This window comes from Talpa occidentalis, unplaced genomic scaffold, assembly GCF_014898055.3.
Source record: "Talpa occidentalis isolate TD23 unplaced genomic scaffold, MPIMG_talOcc4v2.1 talOcc4.7, whole genome shotgun sequence".
Taxonomy (NCBI): domain Eukaryota; kingdom Metazoa; phylum Chordata; class Mammalia; order Eulipotyphla; family Talpidae; genus Talpa; species Talpa occidentalis.
In genome coordinates, this window is record NW_023605083.1 from 39,030,823 (window position 1) to 39,048,682 (window position 17,860).

The 17,860-nt window shown below is 43.8% G+C and overlaps 1 protein-coding gene and 1 long non-coding RNA gene across 9 annotated transcripts in view; one reads left to right on the forward strand and one right to left on the reverse strand.

Moving 5' to 3' along the window:
- The window catches only part of UNC13B (unc-13 homolog B), a 208,664-nt gene that overhangs the window by 185,656 nt on the left and 5,148 nt on the right, over window positions 1-17,860 (forward strand). For 6 of the 8 annotated variants that reach the window (XM_054689551.1, XM_054689553.1, XM_037494598.2 and 3 more), the window contains 18 exons: window positions 153-268; window positions 580-743; window positions 3,540-3,690; window positions 5,100-5,168; window positions 6,486-6,575; window positions 7,516-7,644; window positions 8,577-8,704; window positions 9,330-9,415; window positions 14,540-14,666; window positions 14,905-15,001; window positions 15,206-15,349; window positions 15,656-15,733; window positions 16,216-16,293; window positions 16,538-16,626; window positions 16,860-17,012; window positions 17,136-17,259; window positions 17,348-17,404; window positions 17,587-17,667. In XM_054689551.1, coding sequence (XP_054545526.1) covers window positions 153-268; window positions 580-743; window positions 3,540-3,690; window positions 5,100-5,168; window positions 6,486-6,575; window positions 7,516-7,644; window positions 8,577-8,704; window positions 9,330-9,415; window positions 14,540-14,666; window positions 14,905-15,001; window positions 15,206-15,349; window positions 15,656-15,733; window positions 16,216-16,293; window positions 16,538-16,626; window positions 16,860-17,012; window positions 17,136-17,259; window positions 17,348-17,404; window positions 17,587-17,667 — 1,961 coding nt within the window. The remainder of the gene's footprint in view (window positions 1-152; window positions 269-579; window positions 744-3,539; window positions 3,691-5,099; window positions 5,169-6,485; window positions 6,576-7,515; window positions 7,645-8,576; window positions 8,705-9,329; window positions 9,416-14,539; window positions 14,667-14,904; window positions 15,002-15,205; window positions 15,350-15,655; window positions 15,734-16,215; window positions 16,294-16,537; window positions 16,627-16,859; window positions 17,013-17,135; window positions 17,260-17,347; window positions 17,405-17,586; window positions 17,668-17,860) is intronic. The other 2 variants (XM_037494601.2, XM_037494603.2) reach the window with 1 other exon arrangement.
- On the reverse strand, window positions 14,904-17,201 carry LOC129144909 (uncharacterized). The gene is made up of 3 exons (XR_008549719.1): window positions 17,117-17,201; window positions 15,546-15,755; window positions 14,904-14,977 (listed from the first exon to the last, which is right to left on the reverse strand). It is a non-coding gene; the product is annotated as an uncharacterized LOC129144909 (long non-coding RNA).

Below are 17,860 nucleotides of genomic sequence, written 5' to 3' on the forward strand. Positions count from 1 at the left end.
CCAGTCCTGGGGTGTTTGTGGACTACATGGTAACTGGAATGACTTCACTCTTGGGTCAGCACTTCCTTCTCCTCAGGTTAAGCCAAATGGGGACTGTCTACAGCTATCTATTCTTGCATTGGTGTCAATCTCCAGATTTCTTTTTTTCCTAGAAAAGAGGACAGACAAATCAGCTGTCTCAGGGGCGATACGACTACAAATCAGTGTGGAAATCAAGGGGGAAGAGAAAGTAGCCCCATATCACGTGCAGTATACGTGTCTCCATGAGGTGAGCCAACCTTTGGTAGATGGGAGGGCTGGTCCTTTGTAATGAGTTAGGTTGCTAAATGGCTGAGCCAGGTCCTGTTTTTCTGTTTTGTTCATGGCTCATTGTACTACCCTGGACAGCCCAAGTACGGACAGCCTCTGTCTCTTCACTGATATGCGCACAGCCTACTGGGGCACCAGGAGAAACTGAGTAATGTCTTCCAGGGCAGATTTGCTACGAAACCCTAATCACAGTCTCCTGGAATTTATGATCACATTTTGGTTTTGCTTTTAATATATATTTAATTGTTGCCTTTGTCCTGTCTCTGGCAGAACCTTTTCCATTACCTCACAGACATTCAGGGCAGTGGAGGAGTCCTGATCCCTGAGGCTCGAGGAGATGATGCATGGAAGGTGTACTTTGATGAGACGGCCCAAGAAATTGTGGATGAATTTGCTATGCGCTATGGCATCGAATCCATATATCAGGCCATGACGTGAGGCTCCCCTGGGGCTTTGGGAGTGGTTAATGAAGGCACACTGACAGGGTGGACGGGTTCTTAGTTGGGGTAGTATGCAGTGATTGATTGCTTTCTTCTCTGAGCTTTGTGAGGTGGGTTTGGTCTATGCCCCTAAACAAATAGGAAGGGAGTGTGTTTATCAGTTCAGAGTTGAGAGATGGGAGGGGAAAATGCATGGGAGAATATGCAAAGACCAACGTGCCCAAGCATCACAGGTCTGGGCAGGCAGGACATGTGAGTGTGTATGTGTGTGTGAGTGTGTGTGTGTGTGTGTGTGTGTGTGTGACAGGAAAGCTTTCATAGATTTGCCTGACAGTCAGAGTAGACACTAAATGAGGAAAGCAGCTATGTCTGTAGTTGACCAAGACTTTCGAAACAGATATTCTTGCCTACAGTAAGAAGAGGTGTAGCTTATCTATTGATGAGGCTGCTGTTAGAGCTGTGTATAGGAAGCAGTCCTAGGTATGCAGAGGGTAGCTATTGCCCTGGCTATACTTCATTATTCTGTAAACTTTTAATTGAGTCTTTATGTCATATATTGCTGAGAACACAAAAGATGAATAAGATGGAAGTCTCTGTTCTTGGAGAACTGAGGCTAGCAGAATAGACGTATCAGTAAACGGACAGTTCCAATAGCATGTGATAAGTACTATGGTAATCGTAATCACAGAATATTATGAGAGCTTCTAAACTTTACGGGAGGTATGAGAGCGAGTGCACATTTGAATTGAGTCTTGAAATACAGAAAAGGAGGAAGAGTATTTTTTAAGCCATAGATGAAATAGACCATGAAGTTTTCAAGGAATCGCAAGAAGTTCAATGTAGATGGAGGGAAGACACATGGTAAGGAAAGAGGTTTGCTTTCTTACTCTGTTCACTTCCCTGCGATGAGCTCATCCAAACTTAAGACCTCGACCGCTACTTCTGGTCCAAGTCTCTCTCTATAGATCAGACCTTTTTCTGAATTTCAGATCTATTTTTTTAAAAAATGACTTATTTATTTATGCATGCAAGAACTGGGTATAGACCAGAGGTGCAGGGGGTGACAGGATTCACCAGAGACAGAGTGAGAAACAGAATAGGCAGATCGACGGAAGTATACTGCTGAGGGGAGCAGCGGGTGAGTCAGGAGAGGTCTGCTGCACCATGTGGGTTGCTCTCTGGCAGGCTCGGATTGAACTCATGCTGCACAGGCTGCAGACAACTTCACAGGTTGCATCTTAACCCCTTGCACCACCAGGGAGGCCCTCAGATCCATTTTAGTCTGCTCCCTGGGTATTAACCACACATATTGCAAACTCAGCATGGCAAAAATCCCATCAGTATCATTTCCATCAAATCTGCTTTTTGTCCTTTATTCCCTACTTTAGTAAATGGAAAGAGTTTCTACTCAGTTGCCTAAACAAATGTAGAAGTCAACCTAAACTTTTCTTTCTTTCTTACTACTGCTTCTTTTTTTTTCCACATTTTATTTTTTTTAATTTAAATTTTATTTTTATATTCCCCATACAATTACAACCCCCTTATTTTGACCCCAAGCCCTCCTTTCCACGCCCCCCACCCCCCATAGAGTGTCTCTTGTTCATAGTTATTTGTTGATTTTGATATTTTCTTTCTTATAGTTATTCTTTTTCCTGGTCCTCCAAATAATCCCTAAAACCTTTAAAATCTCTAAAACCTCAACATCCAAATAATCTCTGAAACCTCTAAAATCTCTTAGCTGTTTTCAATCTGCCATAGCTGCTATAGCTCAATAAAAACAACAACAAAAGCAACAACTGCAACTCCTATGTAGAATTTCCTTATGTGCCATGCACTGGTCTAAGTACTTCATGAATGTTAACTCATTAATCCTCCTCCAAACCTTATGAGATGGGCATCGTTGTTTTTCCCATTTCACATATAAGAAAATGGAGGCATAGAGAAGTCGAGGTAATTTATGCAAATAATTTATGTACTGAGTGAAAGATGGAACTGAGATTCAAACCTACAGTCTGGCTCTAGAGTCTGTGCGCCTAACTATTGATAATCCCCTGTCCCATTTAATGCTTCATTGCTTATTTTCTGGATGATTGCATTAACTCTTCAGTTGGTCTTTCTGACTTAGTCTTATCCCTTTAAGTTTTCTTTTTCAACTGGTTGTCAAAGTGACCTTTCTGAAAAACTAATTTGATCAATCTGCTCCTTTATTTAAAATTTTACTGGAGCATTTAGGATAAACTCTTGTCTGTTCTCTGCCTACTTTTCCTTTCTCATTTCTTGTTAGTTCTGTATAGTCACCTGAACAATAGTCATAACTAAGGTGTCCCAAATGAGTCATTCTCTCATGAATATATTTGTCACTGCAATGCAGTTTCCTTTCACCTACACACTTCTCCATCCTATTCATTCTGGCTAGTGCTCTAAAACTTGGTTCAACCATCTCTTCTTTGGGGATTCTTTTTCTACTCCCATCTAGTCCCCAGCCATTCTGATTTAGATGATCTTCCTGTAGACTTCCAGTGTTTTTGCATAGCATCCCTTTGGATTATTGACTTATCTTCCGACACTTGCTTTTTCTGCCAGGTTTTCACGTCTTTGGATTCTAGCACTTAGCACAGGGCCTGGCACATGATAGGTGTTCACTGAATATATATTTGAATGAATGAATTATGAAGATCTTTGTTTGCCAAGGTGATTGGAAGTTTCATACACAACAGTGAGATAATTTGGTTACTTGGCTTTTGGAGCAAGCTCTGAAGAGTTTTTGAAAGCGAGTGTGCTGTTTTTCAGGCACTTTGCATGTTTGTCATCCAAGTACATGTGTCCTGGTGTACCAGCAGTTATGAGCACCTTACTGGCCAACATCAATGCCTATTATGCCCACACAACAGCCTCCACGAATGTCTCTGCATCTGATCGCTTTGCAGCCTCCAACTTTGGGGTGAGTATGATGTGAAAACCTATGTACCCATTTATTACCAATTAATAAAGTTTGGGGGCCTCCCTTTTGGCGCAGCGGTTGAGCGCTGGGTTGCGAAGCTGCCCGTGGCCTCTGCAGCGCTGGTTCGATCCCCGGCTGCTCCCCGGCCACTGGAGGAGGGTCCCACATGGCGCGCAGACCTCTCCTGCCGCCCGCTGCTCCCCTCAGCAGTGTACTTCGGTCCTTCTGCCTGCTCTGCTCCCTGCTCTGGCTCTGGTGAATTCTCTCACCCTCCCGCGCTTCTGACTGTACCCAGTGCATGTATAAACAAAAACAAACAAACAAACAAATAAATAAATAAAAAACATGCCTCTATTAAAATAAATAAATAAATAAATAAAGTTTGATTTTTCACAGTCAGTACTACAGAGTTGGTTGATATACCTACATTCTGGTAGCTGCCAACTTGACAGATGAATTATCTTTCCTTGTGAGTATGTATTAATAGATTCTTCTAATAAACTCTGCTTATTTCCTTTTGGATTTATAGTCTGTCCCAGTAGACTCTCCTCAGACATAGATAAATGAGAGAAGGTGGAATAGCACACCTACTATGGTTTGGGGTTGAGGGAGAGTTGTGCCAGCTGAACTTAGGCAGAACCTCTCTAAGCCAGCAACTTGATTGAATTACCATGTTTCTCAGTCTTGAAAGTCCACAGATAGACCTTTTCTTATTATTCAGTTTCTCTCTGACAGATTCATACCACTTAAGTTCATATTAGACTGCTGCCTAAAGGAGGATACTGGTGTATACCAGAGTCTGTTTTTCAGGCACTTTGTATGTTTGTTATCCAAGATAGTTATTAATTTGAATTATAAATGTAGCAAAACAGCCTGCAGGCATGATTCCACTTTTAATTATATCTTTTCTATTAAAAATAACTTTTAAAATGATACCTGTTATTTATTTTAGCATTAAAAACATACAGACTAAGGGAAATGATGTGGATTCCTATTCTTTCCTAGCTCCCCACCCCACCGCAATATCTGCCTGACCACCTTCTAAATGCATTTCTTCTTCTGTCTATCATCAGGGCTATGCTGTAAGCTCCCCAAATAAGTCAAAAGACTGCAGATTCAGAAACAATTAGAGAATGTGTTTGGAGTTTTCTTCTGTCTGACTAAATGCATTAGGATTCTCAAAGGGATGGGGGTACACTGGTTACCTCCTGTTTACTCTTCTATAGATAAGCTGTTTTCCCTCCCAGGGACTTTCCTTTTGCCAGTGGGAGAAGATTCCCCATCTTGAGACAGAGGTGCTAAGAGAGGGAACAGGGCCACCCCTCACCCAGACATGGTTCTGTTTCTACTACAGTCTAGGGGCCTGGAGACAATATTTATTTCATCTGTTACTTGTTTCCCACCCTTAGAAAGAAAGGTTTGTAAAACTACTGGACCAGCTGCACAACTCACTGAGAATCGACCTCTCTACATACAGGGTGAGTGAACACATGCCTGTGGGGTGGGGTTAGAGATAATATCAAGCTCAGTATAGAGTGACTGTAGGACAGTCTTTGCCATAAAGATCAAAAGCAAGAAAAACTGGTCTTTGTCATCATATCCACACATATGGCTAAGTCACTGATACCTGTGGTTTGCCAACACAGAAAACTGTGAAGTATATAAGTAGCAGCAGGTGTGGCTACTTTTTATAGACAATTGGCTTTCCAACTCTACTCACATTACTCTACCAAACTCACTGGTAACACTCTCATCAGGAATTCTTCTGAGGATGATCTTTTCCAGAAATGCTCCTTTAAAACCAGATAATTACATTTGTTTCTTGCATTTCTCCATACTTCCCTCATTTTCCAGGGGAGGTATTAGAGTCCAGATAAGAGGAAGTAGAGTAGCTTGTGTTGGGCAAGTAATTTATGGAGGAGGGGTCAGGACAGGGAAATCGGCAGTTTCTCAGTTATTCCTATGAGCATCTTAGAATGGCTTCATTACATGATTTAAAGTGTTGTGAATTTCCAGAACAGGTCTATTACCTACATTAAAAAGTAAGTATAAAAACAGCCTCAAAGTTAAAAAAAAAGAGAGAGATTTCAGTTATCTGCATTTTCAGTGGCGTCTATTTGCCCAAATAATGGAGAATTGACTGTATATCTTATTTGGCATATAAGTAGACATTTGTAGGTTTAAAATGGTGACCCTTAAAATGGAGAGTGACTCAACATCTCACTTTAGCTCTCCTTGGCAGGTTCCTCTTAAAACTTATGCCAAAGGAAATGAAGTGATGCATGGCAAAAAGTCCTGAAACACTGCAAAAGCAATTGTGCTCAGAGTTCTGCCATCTGCTGGCTCCAGAACAGAATAGCTGGGGTCCACTGTACAGAAAGTCAGGAATCTCAGTCTGCTCTGTAGTGTGGCTCCACTTATATTCCAGGATATACAGTTAGACTGTAATTTTTGAAGAACTTACTATTTGGGTGTAAGACTCTTCACCCAAGAAAAATATGTGCTTGCATGCATGTGTGTGTGTATTTGGGCAATTGCTCATACTTTGCATGGGAAGTAGGGTTGGGGATGGGATGTGTTGCTTTCTGTGCTGTGAATTATTAACTCTGCTTTGGATAAGAACCTGTCTGTCAGTGAGAAAGAGAGAGACCTACAATCCTATAGCTGTTATTCATTTAACTCAACTCGGGAAAATCCTTCTGGTAGCAGTTAGGGAAGCTTAATTTCATTGCTTTTGGCAGGGAAGACTTTCACAGTCCTATGTCCCTTTCTTACATTTGCTTGATTTGCAACAGAATAATTTTCCTGCGGGGAGCCCTGACAGGCTCCAGGACTTAAAGTCCACAGTGGATTTGCTGACCAGCATTACTTTCTTCAGAATGAAGGTAAGAGATGAGCTGGACTGGGTGATGGTAGGCTGGCAAAAGGGAAAATAAGAATCACTGGCCACAATCTAAGGCTGTAGGACTTATCACCTCTAAGCCTACATTTTTTTTTTTTTTGGCATTTTTCAGGTTTACTTTATTCCATGCATATACTAACATATCTATTTATTGTAATGATTTTTTTTTACACTGATATTGTCCTCATTTTATTTTATTTTATTTTTTTTAAATAATAAATTTTATTTTTATATTCCCCCATACAACTGCACATGCCCCATTCTGACCCCAATCCCTCCCCTCCCGGCCCCCACCCCCCAAAAAGTGTCTCTGGTTCATAGTTTTTTGTTGATTTTGATTTTCACTTTCTTATAGTTATTCATTTTCCTGATCCCTTATTTAAGTTTTCTAGATTCCTGCTATGAGTGAGACCATCTGGTATTTTTCTTTTTCTTTTTGGCTTATTTCGCTGAGCATGATCCCTTCCAGCGCCATCCATGTTGCTGCAAATTACATGTGTTTATCTTTTTTGAATGCTGAGTAATATTCCATGGTATATATGTACCACATCTTCTTGATCCAGTCATCTATTTTTGGGCATTTGGGCTGTTTCCAAAGCTTAGCTATTGTAAATAGTGCTGCTATAAACATAGGGGTGCAGGTGTTCTTTGGAATTGATGTTTCTGTGTCCTTTGGGTAAATACCTAGGAGTGGAATTGCTGGATCATATGGAAGCTCTATGTTTAGTAGGTCCAGAAATCTCCACACAGCTCTCCATAGTGGTTGGACCAGTTTGCATTCCCACTAAGCCTACATTTTTATACCCCGAGTCCCTGAGAGAGCATGTAGACCATGGATCAGTAGGAATGAGCTAGGGACTCTCCCCTGGGCGGTTCATCCTAGGGCCAGACCCATGGCCTGTATTTCTTTTATTAATTGGCAGGTTCAAGAACTGCAGAGTCCTCCAAGAGCCAGCCAAGTTGTCAAGGATTGTGTGAAAGCCTGTTTGAACTCTACATACGAGTATATCTTCAACAACTGCCATGACTTGTACAACCGCCAGTATCAGCTGGTAAGCGGTTCCGGATCAAGCGGGCCAGCTGTCAGTGGTTCCTGGAGTGTCAGCTTCCTTTGCTGTGGTTATGTTGGAAAGGAGCTTAGGCAAAGACATTATGTTGTTGAGAGTGAGAGATGTAAAGTATGGGGTATCTAGACCACATGAGACATTTGTGGATGAACAGATCGAGGACAAGATATGACATAACTCAGTTGGACTGAAGTGTCAGTAGTAAGTTTTACTTTGATGCTAAAGAGAGTGACCTAAATATGAATACAGTTTCAGGGGATGAGTAGATGAAGTCTCAGTCTATCCTGGAGTCTTTTTTTTTTTTCTCCTTGAGTCACATAGACCTCTCTGTGTTCTAGGATGCCCTTCTCCGAGATGTGTGTCTGTCTTTCTTAGCTTTTCTTCCTGATCACTTCTCTCTGCACTGCATGGTTTCTGAGATATATTCGTCAGCTGACTATTAAGGCTGACCCTGTCTTTCAGTGATACTTTGCCTGTTTTAGGCTGGCACCCTAACTCAATACCTGGTAACTTCGCATGTGTTTCTTTCCAATAGATCTTTCCAATAGAATTGTTCATTGTTCTAATATCAAAGCCAGAACTTCCTCTTCTAATTACTCTTACAGTTCCTATCTTAGGAGTGTCTTTCTGTCCACTCATTTGCAGAATAGATTCTCCTCAGTCCAACAAATAAATACTGAATATTTGTTCTGGAGCAGGTCTGAGAAAAGCACAGTGGTCTTTGTGTTCAAGGACCTCCCGGTAGTCAGCCCTCTGATATAACAGGTGCAGTTTTGTTGAAGATGAGCTCTAAGCAAAGAAGGGTCCCTGGTTCTAGAGAAAGAGGAATGGGGAAGGAAGGGAAAGTGGAAGCTTGGAGACATTGTTCACATTCTACTCTGACTCTCACTGTCTGTCCCTCTCTTCCATGGAACAAGAAGCAGGAGCTACCTCCAGAGGAGCAAGGGCCTAGCATACAGAATCTAGATTTCTGGCCCAAGCTTATCACACTTATTGTGTCAATCATAGAGGAAGATAAAAATTCCTACACACTCGTTCTGAACCAGTGAGTATCACCCCGCTTGGCCCTGTCTTATTGGTGCTTGGTTCGTCCATCTGTCTAACAGCCTCTTTCTTTCCTGTCTATGTGTTTGCAGTGCCACCTCTTCCTCCTGTCCGTCCATCTGTCCCTCTGTCCCTTGTATCTGTCTGGGTAACTGTTTCTGGAGACAGGTGTGGAAACATAATGGGGGGCCCTGCCCAGACTGAGCCAGTATCCCTGGAGTAAGAAGCCTCTGGGAATGGCTGCCATAGGAGTCTCAGGGAATCCAGAGACCAGGTGTATGTCTGTCCACTATGAATAATATGGGTATTCCTATGTCCACCTCCTTGCCCTTTATCCTCCAACCTATTTCATCTGGATCTGCCTTCCAGCATCTACCCTTCCTCTCTGGGTTTTAATTCAGTGCCTTCTGGACATCCTCTCCCTTGGACCCACCTTGCCTAAGGCTATTTTCTGCCCCCAGTTTTCTAACACTAAACTCTGGGCCCCTTTTCTCCAGCTTGAGCCTAATCTATTTCCTAGGTTACTCCACTCTTTGACCTCTAAAAACTAGGTACATTAGCTTTGGAATCAATCAGATAAATGGTTCTTCCCTTGTTCTCTGACTGTGACTTCTTCCATCATCCAGGTTTCCTCAGGAGTTGAATGTGGGAAAAATCAGCGCAGAAGTGATGTGGCAGCTCTTTGCCCAAGACATGAAATATGCACTGGAGGGTAAGGGTGTACCCAAGGCAGTGGATTGCAGACCCCTGGCCCAAGCACCTTGTTATCCCTTTCTTTTCCCAGATAACTATAAGTTCTGGGTGAAAGATACAGTAAGAAACTTGAGGAAACCTAGGCATAATGGCTGATCAGCCTCAGGAGGTCGTGGGTGGGCAAAGCTTCAGCCAAAAGAATAATGGAAATGGCTGTGTGGTTGTGGGTTCATCTTCCCAGCTTTAGAGCAAGTGCCTGTTCACTTTCCCAGAAATCAACTCCACCCATGCTGGTGTTCACAAGTGGCCCACTCACTGGAGAAGGCTCTTGTGAAACTTATCCTTAAAGTTTTGAAGAACCATAAAACCTTAAGTACACAGATAAAATTATTTTTTCACACTGGGGCCTGCCTGGCCTGGATTTCCTTGAAAACTGTTCTGGATTAGCACGATAAATCCAGAAAGATATTTCTTCCCTCACTTCTCCTGTTTCTTCCCTCACTTCTCCTGTAGAGCAAGATCATAGGCAAAGAGTTACTCATTTTGTACACTCAGCTATTCTTTCATTCATTTTAGTTTAGTCCACAAAATTATCACTCTCAGACCTTCCCATTTGTACCCAACTGTGCTCATGTATTTAGCTGCCTTTCCTGTTTGCTTATATATATGTTAGTTTATCTCCTCAGTCTGTGAAAGTAGAACTGGAAACAGGGATCACAGTCTGGGGCAAGGACAAAGAAGAGTCTGGGGCTATTGTTTGGATAGAGTGGCAGGGGGAATGGGTAATTTTTACACTTTTAAACTCAAAGTTTGGGAGCAGTTAGTTTTGAGATCAAAAGAAACCTTGAGATCCCTGTTAAGTTTGAGACAGACACAAGCTTGTGTGCATGTGCACACACGTGCGCACACACACATGCACACACACACCCTGTAATTCTGTCTCAGAGCACTGACTGCCTCCTGCTCACACCAGGTCAAAACCAAGCCTATTGTCCATATCTTAGCCTGTCACACCAGTGCAGAGGTTGTTTGTCTTCTCCTAGCCGGCACTTGGCAAGCCTGATGGGCATATAGTCCCAGTTCTCAAAGAGCCCCAGCTCCTGTGATTTTGGGGGAAAAAAATCAATACCTATGGAAAGTGAATCAGTTCCACAAGAGGGATATCGTGAGAATGGGCAGAGGTTTTCAAATACAGATATCTCAGGAGCTAAGTGAAAAGGGAAAGCAGGTAACTAGGCTCCAGGTCTTTTACCTAGTGCCAGTTAAGTCAGCTCTGCTTTTAGCAATCCTATGTGGAGTTCTTTTGAAATAATTCTAATGTTTAAACAAACACAAAAGAATTGAAAGATGCCTAAAGAGAAAGCACTAAAGTTGGCCTGGTTTCAAATCTCAATTTCACTCTGTATTGTGACCTTGAACCAAGCTATTTAATTTTTGTTCCTCCATTTTTTCATCTATAACATGGGAATGATGATAGTGTCTGTTTCATTGAGTTGATGAAGTAACTATTGTGTATGTAATATATTTAGTATACTGCTGGGCATTTACTCAGCACTGAATAAATCTTAGTTATTAGGAACAATAAGAAACCATTATAGGCTCATGAGCGGAGAGATATAATATGAACAAAGTAGTGCTTAATAAGATTTTTTTTTTAACAGTGGAAAATGGGTTCAGCCAGAACTGGGAAAGACAAAAGCAAAGGAGTGCAGATAATATAATAATTTAGGGATACAGAGATGGAACTGGGATTAGAGAGAGGAACAGAGGGAAGAGTGGGCTTTGACAGATATTGGAAGGAAGTTGCAATAGGACTTAATGATTGTCAGAATGTGGAGGGCAAAAGAAGGGGAGGAATTTGGAGACCTGGATGATAAAAGTATAGTGTTGACTCTGAAAATAAGTCAGTTTTATTGAGTTATAATTTACATGTAATTAAATAAAACACTTTAAGAGTATAATTTCATGAGTTTTGACAAACACATCTTTATAACTACTATCCCAATTAAAATAAAGAAAGTTTCTTCATACCCCTTTGCAATAAGTCCCCCTGTTCATTGTTTATTGGATATTTTATTTGTTCTGTGCTAGTTGTTGAACTCTGATGAGATTAATGAGGCATAGCCCCCACCCTAGAGAAGCTCACAGACCAGTTAGAAAACAGACATATAAATCTGTAATTACAATTGACATTTATGAGTGCCACAAAAGGAATAAGCATGGGGTGTTGAGACCATGTATCCCAAACTCAGAGGACCTGGGAAGGCCGCCTGAGGAGGTGATGTACAAATGAAGGCTGAAGGATGATAGGACTTAGCCAGTGGGGAGGGACAGGAAAGGGAAACGCGGAATATTTCAGGAACAGGATACAGCATGTTCACAAACCTGTGGTCTGGATAGAGCTGGCATGCAGGGAACTACAAGCAGTAGTTGAGTGTGACTAGCACTTTAGAGAATAAGGAAAAACGCAAGTGTGAGATGATGACAGAGCAGGAGGGCAGAGATAAATCATAAAAGAGACTGTAAGACATGTTTAGGCATTGGCAGCCAGTGAAGGGATTGACATGATCATATTTATAAGGTAGAAAAGTCACTCTGGCTACAACTTAAAGAATGAGTTGGGGAAGGGTGGTCAGCATGGACACTACTATAGCAATCTAGGTTAGAGATGATGGTCACAAGACCTTGGCAGGTAAAATTGTGACTTGAAATAAATGGATAAGTTCCAGAGGAATTTTAGAGGTAAAATCAACAGAGCTTGGTGATTAAATTTGATGTGATAAAGAGAATGGATGATGCTCAACATTGAACCATTAATTTGTATATTCTGTTCAGCTTAGCTGGAGATGTTAAGATGACAATAGATGGGGACTAGAGGTAAACCCAGAGTGGGATGTTCCATCAAAACCCTATATAGACATTATCAGGACCAAAGAGAGAAGGAGGGGCAATGTTGACAAGCTGGATAGTTGAAACTATGAGGTTGAAAGAACTCTCCAAGGATGAAAGGTGGAGGGAAGTCAGGGATAGGAGAAAGTTTGGATACTTGATTGCCCCTTTTGACAGGTTAACCACATCCAACCCCCCCAAACACAATAACAGCAGTCTCAAGCAACTTTACTGGAGCATGACTCCAAAGGACTTGTTAGGATAATTTAAAGTGTTTCCAGTGTTTCAGCACCCATTCTGTTTGTTTTGTACTAAAGAAGGTAATGTCAAAACTGAGCCTTGGGGGCCTTACCTGTGGTGCAGCGGTTGAGTGCTGGATTGCGAAGCTGCACTCAGCCTCTGCAGCGCCATTTCATTCCCCGGCTGCTCCCTGCCCACTGGAGGAGGGTCCTACATGGCGTGCAGACCTCTCCTGCCGCCCGCTGCTCCCCTCAGCAATGTACTTCGGTCCTTCTGCCTGCTCTGTTCCCTGCTCTGGCTCTGGTGAATTCTCTCACCCTCCTGCGCTTCTGACTGTTCCCAATACTTGTATGTATAAATAAATAAATAAATCTTTAAAAAAAAATACAAAACTGAGGCTTGGGATTCCAGAGGACAGTTAATGGATTGAAGGAGTGAGAATTATATGTAAATGCAGTAACTGGAAGGTCCCTAGAAGAAAGCAGTCCAAGAGTTGATGAATGATGGGGCAGCACTGCCCCACTTCTAGTGGGTTGCCGGAAAGGAAGGAGGGAGCGCCTGCCTGGTGGTACTTTTTGCATTTCTAGGTTCTTGCACTGGTTCAAGGACAACAGAGTGTGGGGTAGAGAGAGGGTAAACTCTGAGAGGGTATCTCTGATGTCCCTAATTTTTTTTTCGCTATTGCTCATTGGTATCTGCTTTGTTACAAGCATCCACTGTAATTCGTATATAAAATGTCCTCTTTCTAGGCGGTAAGTACTTTTGGTTGTTGCTTTTTTACCATTACACGTCTGAAGTCTTACACCTTTTCCCTCTTCTCTTGTTCACTGCTTCATAGAAGAGATTGCAAATGCAACTTCATATTGAGATGGCGCTGCCTCCAGTGCCAGAGATGAAATACCTGGGGCCAAGAGCCATTTAGGGCTGAATTCTGGGCTCACATTTCCTCCTTGAATGTCTGCTGCACTGCTACCGGGCCTCCCCTGGTGGCGCAGCGGTTGAGCGCTGGGCTGCGAGGCTGCCCGCAGCCTCTGCAGCACCGCTTCGTTCCCTGGCCACCAGCGAGGGTCCCACAAAAAAAAAAAAAAAAAAACTAGCTACCCTGGTCTAGATGTTCTGCTTTGACATGGAAGAACATCACCACAGCAACTGGAAGTTAATCAGTATAATGCCCAAATACTCTGGCATTCCTCTTCTCTGTTGCTTAGTACTTGCCAATAAGCACACAGTTGACTTTTATTATTCAAATTAGTGCTTCATCTATAAAAGGGGTGGATGAAGAACCTATAGGCATGATCGGTGCTCCAGACATGCTGGGCAAGCTGTGAATGATCTTTGTCCTACATCTTTCAGAAGACTCTGGAGATTCAGCTAGATTGACCTTTCACGTGCATAATAAACACCCCACATTTTCTGCAGTGTGACAGCCCTTTCGTCTGCCTGTGTATCCATGGTTTCCAAACCGATTATTCTTACTTGCATATTTCTTTGAGAGTTAATTTTTTCAATGTGTTAACTCTACTCTGGGGCCTTTCAGTGTTATACTGTGCCTGCTCAACTGCCCTTTCTATCATTTGTGTCCTGTACAGCTGTTCATCTTTGCATTTAACTCCTTCTGAGGAAGTGACCCAGCTGCTGTTACAGAATTAGAAAGCCCTGGAGAACCAGCATCCTTCTCCAGTCCTGGGTTGTGTCCCCAATAATCAGCACTAGCCCTCATCATTCCTTTCTCCTCTTCTTCACCAGAGGCTGCGTGGCACTTACTAAAACTAGAGCAAGAAGACTATAGATCTTCCCTGAAATTATGAATTAGCCTCTAAAGGAAGATTTGGGCCAGAGTCTTGGAGAGGAGAGCACTGGTAGAGGGAAAGAGGGCTATCAGCAGGTGGTTGAGAGTCACCATTGTTCTAAAACCTCAGATAGAACTGCCTGACTAGGCTTGCCATGTTGGGAGAGCTCGGTAACCCGTGACCTCTACTGTAGGGCCTGACCCAGCCTCCCTTCTCACCAATAGAGCACGAGAAAGACCGTCTGTGTAAGAGTGCTGACTACATGAACCTGCACTTCAAGGTGAAGTGGCTGCACAATGAATATGTGCGGGATCTGCCTGCCCTCCAGGCCCAGGTGCCTGAGTACCCAGCGTGAGTACCTCATGTACGGTGTGGGTGCAGAGGGACCTCTGACTTAGGGGGTGGACAGGGTCGGCATCCTCACTTACTATGGCAAGTCAGCTTTGAGACTGCCTTCTGAGCACTTCTATAAAAAAAGAATAATATTAACCCATGACTAACCCTCCAGAAGACCCCAGTCTTGAGGAACTAGCACATTGGCATATGCCAGCCACCAGCTCCAACCCCCATTTCTTCTGCCTGGTTGCAGGTGGTTTGAACAGTTTGTCCTACAATGGTTGGATGAAAATGAGGATGTGTCCCTGGAATTCCTGCGTGGAGCCCTGGAACGAGATAAGAAGGATGGGGTAAGTTGGGAGTTTGGGCTGCCCAGGGTCAGGCTAAGTCTCCCAGCACTTAGCTATCGGCAAAAGTTCCTGGGCTTTGTGGAATCCATCAAAAGGACTTTTAAGGACCACTGAGCCACTCTGTTGAGCAGAGCCCTTTTGAATCCTGCAAACTTGGAAAAAGTTAGTGGCTGAAGATGATTACCTTATGTGTGGTTTTTTCAGTTCCAGCAGACATCAGAGCATGCGCTCTTCTCCTGTTCTGTGGTGGACGTCTTCACACAGCTCAACCAGAGTTTTGAGATCATCCGGAAGCTGGAATGCCCAGACCCCAACATCCTTGCCCACTACATGAGGAGATTTACTAAGGTGACCATGAGCCTTTCTACTCCCTCCCCTTACCACCACCACATTCACAGCCTAGTTATAGGCCTGAGCGCACCCCCACTTTGTGGTGACCTTAGGATGAAGCCCATTCTCCCTTGCTGGTGCCTGGGGCAAAGAGGTGGGTTTGTCCCAGTGCTGTCCTAGGATTGAGAGGGAGCTTACTGTAGGATTCCTTTACCTTTATTTCCCTTTTGTTGTTGTCCTGGGATGAGAGGTGTTACTTCAGGCTAGACCCCTATGGGGAGAGCTAAGAGTTCTCGCACCCCTCCTTTGCTCCTCTTTTCTCAGACCATCGGGAAAGTGCTGATACAGTATGCAGACATCTTATCAAAGGAGTTCCCGGCTTATTGCACCAAGGAAAAAGTGGTAAGGGTCAGGACCTGGAAACCTTAGAAAAAGGAAGACATATTATTCCTTCTTGCTTTTGATACTGCCTTCAGAGCTGAAGGTGGGAATGATGCTCCTGACTGCTGATTCCCAGCAGGGCTTTGCTTGAGATTATGCCACAAAATAATAACTTGACTAGGATCTACTTCAAGCCTCCATTTTGTATTTTATCTTCTACTGAGCTAGACCTTTGCTTAGACTTTGTTTTTGTTTTTATTCAGAGTTATATAGGATATTGCCATGAACACTTGGGGCCCACTCCCCAAAATAAAAAGAGAAACATTTGCTTCTAGTTATCATTCAAGGAGAATTGTCTGAATTGGTTCCAGATCTCAGTGGGTATGGAGAGATGCGTGTAATATGTGTTATAACTTCCCTGTAGCTTTTGGAGTAGGGACCCTAGGCTGATGGGTCCTTTGCTGAAAGGAGCCAAGACTTAGCAGTTCTGTCTGTCCCCAAAGCCCTGTATCCTGATGAACAACATGCAGCAACTGAGGGTCCAGCTGGAGAAAATGTTCGAGGCCATGGGAGGCAAAGAGGTAGGTCTTAGGGTGTGGGGTAGCTGTACTTTCTCTTTGTTCCTGAGCTCCCTGGCTACAGAGCTCCATCCTCTCCTGTCTAGGTATGGGACAGGAATTTATCTTGGGGGCTGGGCTGGCTTGAGCTGAGAGATTTGAGAAGGAATTGGTATAAAAATCATAGGGAGGAAGCGGGGGTGGGGGGAAGAGGAGGGAGAAAAGGGTAAGAGAACCAGCTTAGCCAGCCAACTTCCCATGGCTACAGTTGGACCCTGAGGCTGCAGACAGCTTGAAGGAGCTGCAGGTGAAACTGAATACGGTTCTGGATGAGCTCAGCATGGTGTTTGGAAACAGGTCAGTGGCCCCCAAATATGATTCTTGGGCCAGATATGGTCCCTGGCCAATGCCAAAACTTCTTCCCCACCACCTACCCATCCAGTTGGGTGTGTATATCTTCCCTCTCCTCCTGCTACCTCCCTGTTGGAGCTGTACCACAAGTACCCTGGAATAGTACCAGATAGCTGGTGCTGCTCCAGGGACGGTGTGTGTTTGGGGAGGAAAGGGCTGCACTATGGGCTTCTGTGTAGTTTCCAGGTGCGGATTGATGAGTGTGTTCAACAAATGGCTAACATCCTGGGCCAGGTGCGGGCCACAGGAAATGCATCCCCCAGTACCAGGGCCTCAGTGGCTCAGGATGCAGATAGTGTGCTCCGGCCTCTTATGGACTTTCTGGATGGCAAGTGAGTACAGCACTGAGGTCTGTCCTGTGGGGCAAGGCAGAGGCAGTCACATGGAGGAGCCTCTCAGGGAGGGAGGTTCTCTTAAACTCTTACCCCAGCCTTACCTGTTACTTGGGTCTGCAGCCTCACACTCTTTGCCACTGTATGTGAGAAGACAGTCCTGAAGCGTGTTCTAAAGGAGCTCTGGCGGGTGGTAATGAACACAATGGAGAGGATGATTGTTCTGCCCCCACTCACTGACCAAACGGTAAGAACCCCCTGTCACCCATAGCTTCCTCCATGCTTTCTGATCAAGTTTGGGTCCTCTGCTTTTGACTGATCCCCTCTCTGCCCAGGGCACTCAGCTGATCTTCACTGCTGCCAAGGAGCTGAGCCATCTTTCCAAACTCAAGGTACTCTGGATGTGTGGGATCCTCCTAAGGCTAGGAGGGATACCTGGAAGAAGGAAATCTGAACTTTGGAGACTGAAAAGGAGGGGAGAGAGAGGAATACGTTGATGTCAGCTGGTAGATGTGGGGAAGACTCATCACTTTCTTGAACTGTCCTGATGCTGTTGCTTTCTCTGGGGTTCCAGGACCACATGGTGCGAGAAGAAACACGGAGTCTCACTCCAAAGCAGTGTGCCGTCCTAGACCTCGCCCTGGACACCATCAAGGTGGAGCCCTCCCCCTCTTCCAGTCTTACTACCATACCCTGTTGACCCTGGCATTCTACTCTGTCAGATTGAGAGTCCCTTGGGCTCTTGCCATCCCACATCCAAAAGAGTGATTTTTATGTACATTTGTTTTTCTGCTATGTTCATATTCCTACTTGGAGCAGCCAAATAGCCCCGACATGTATGCTCTCAG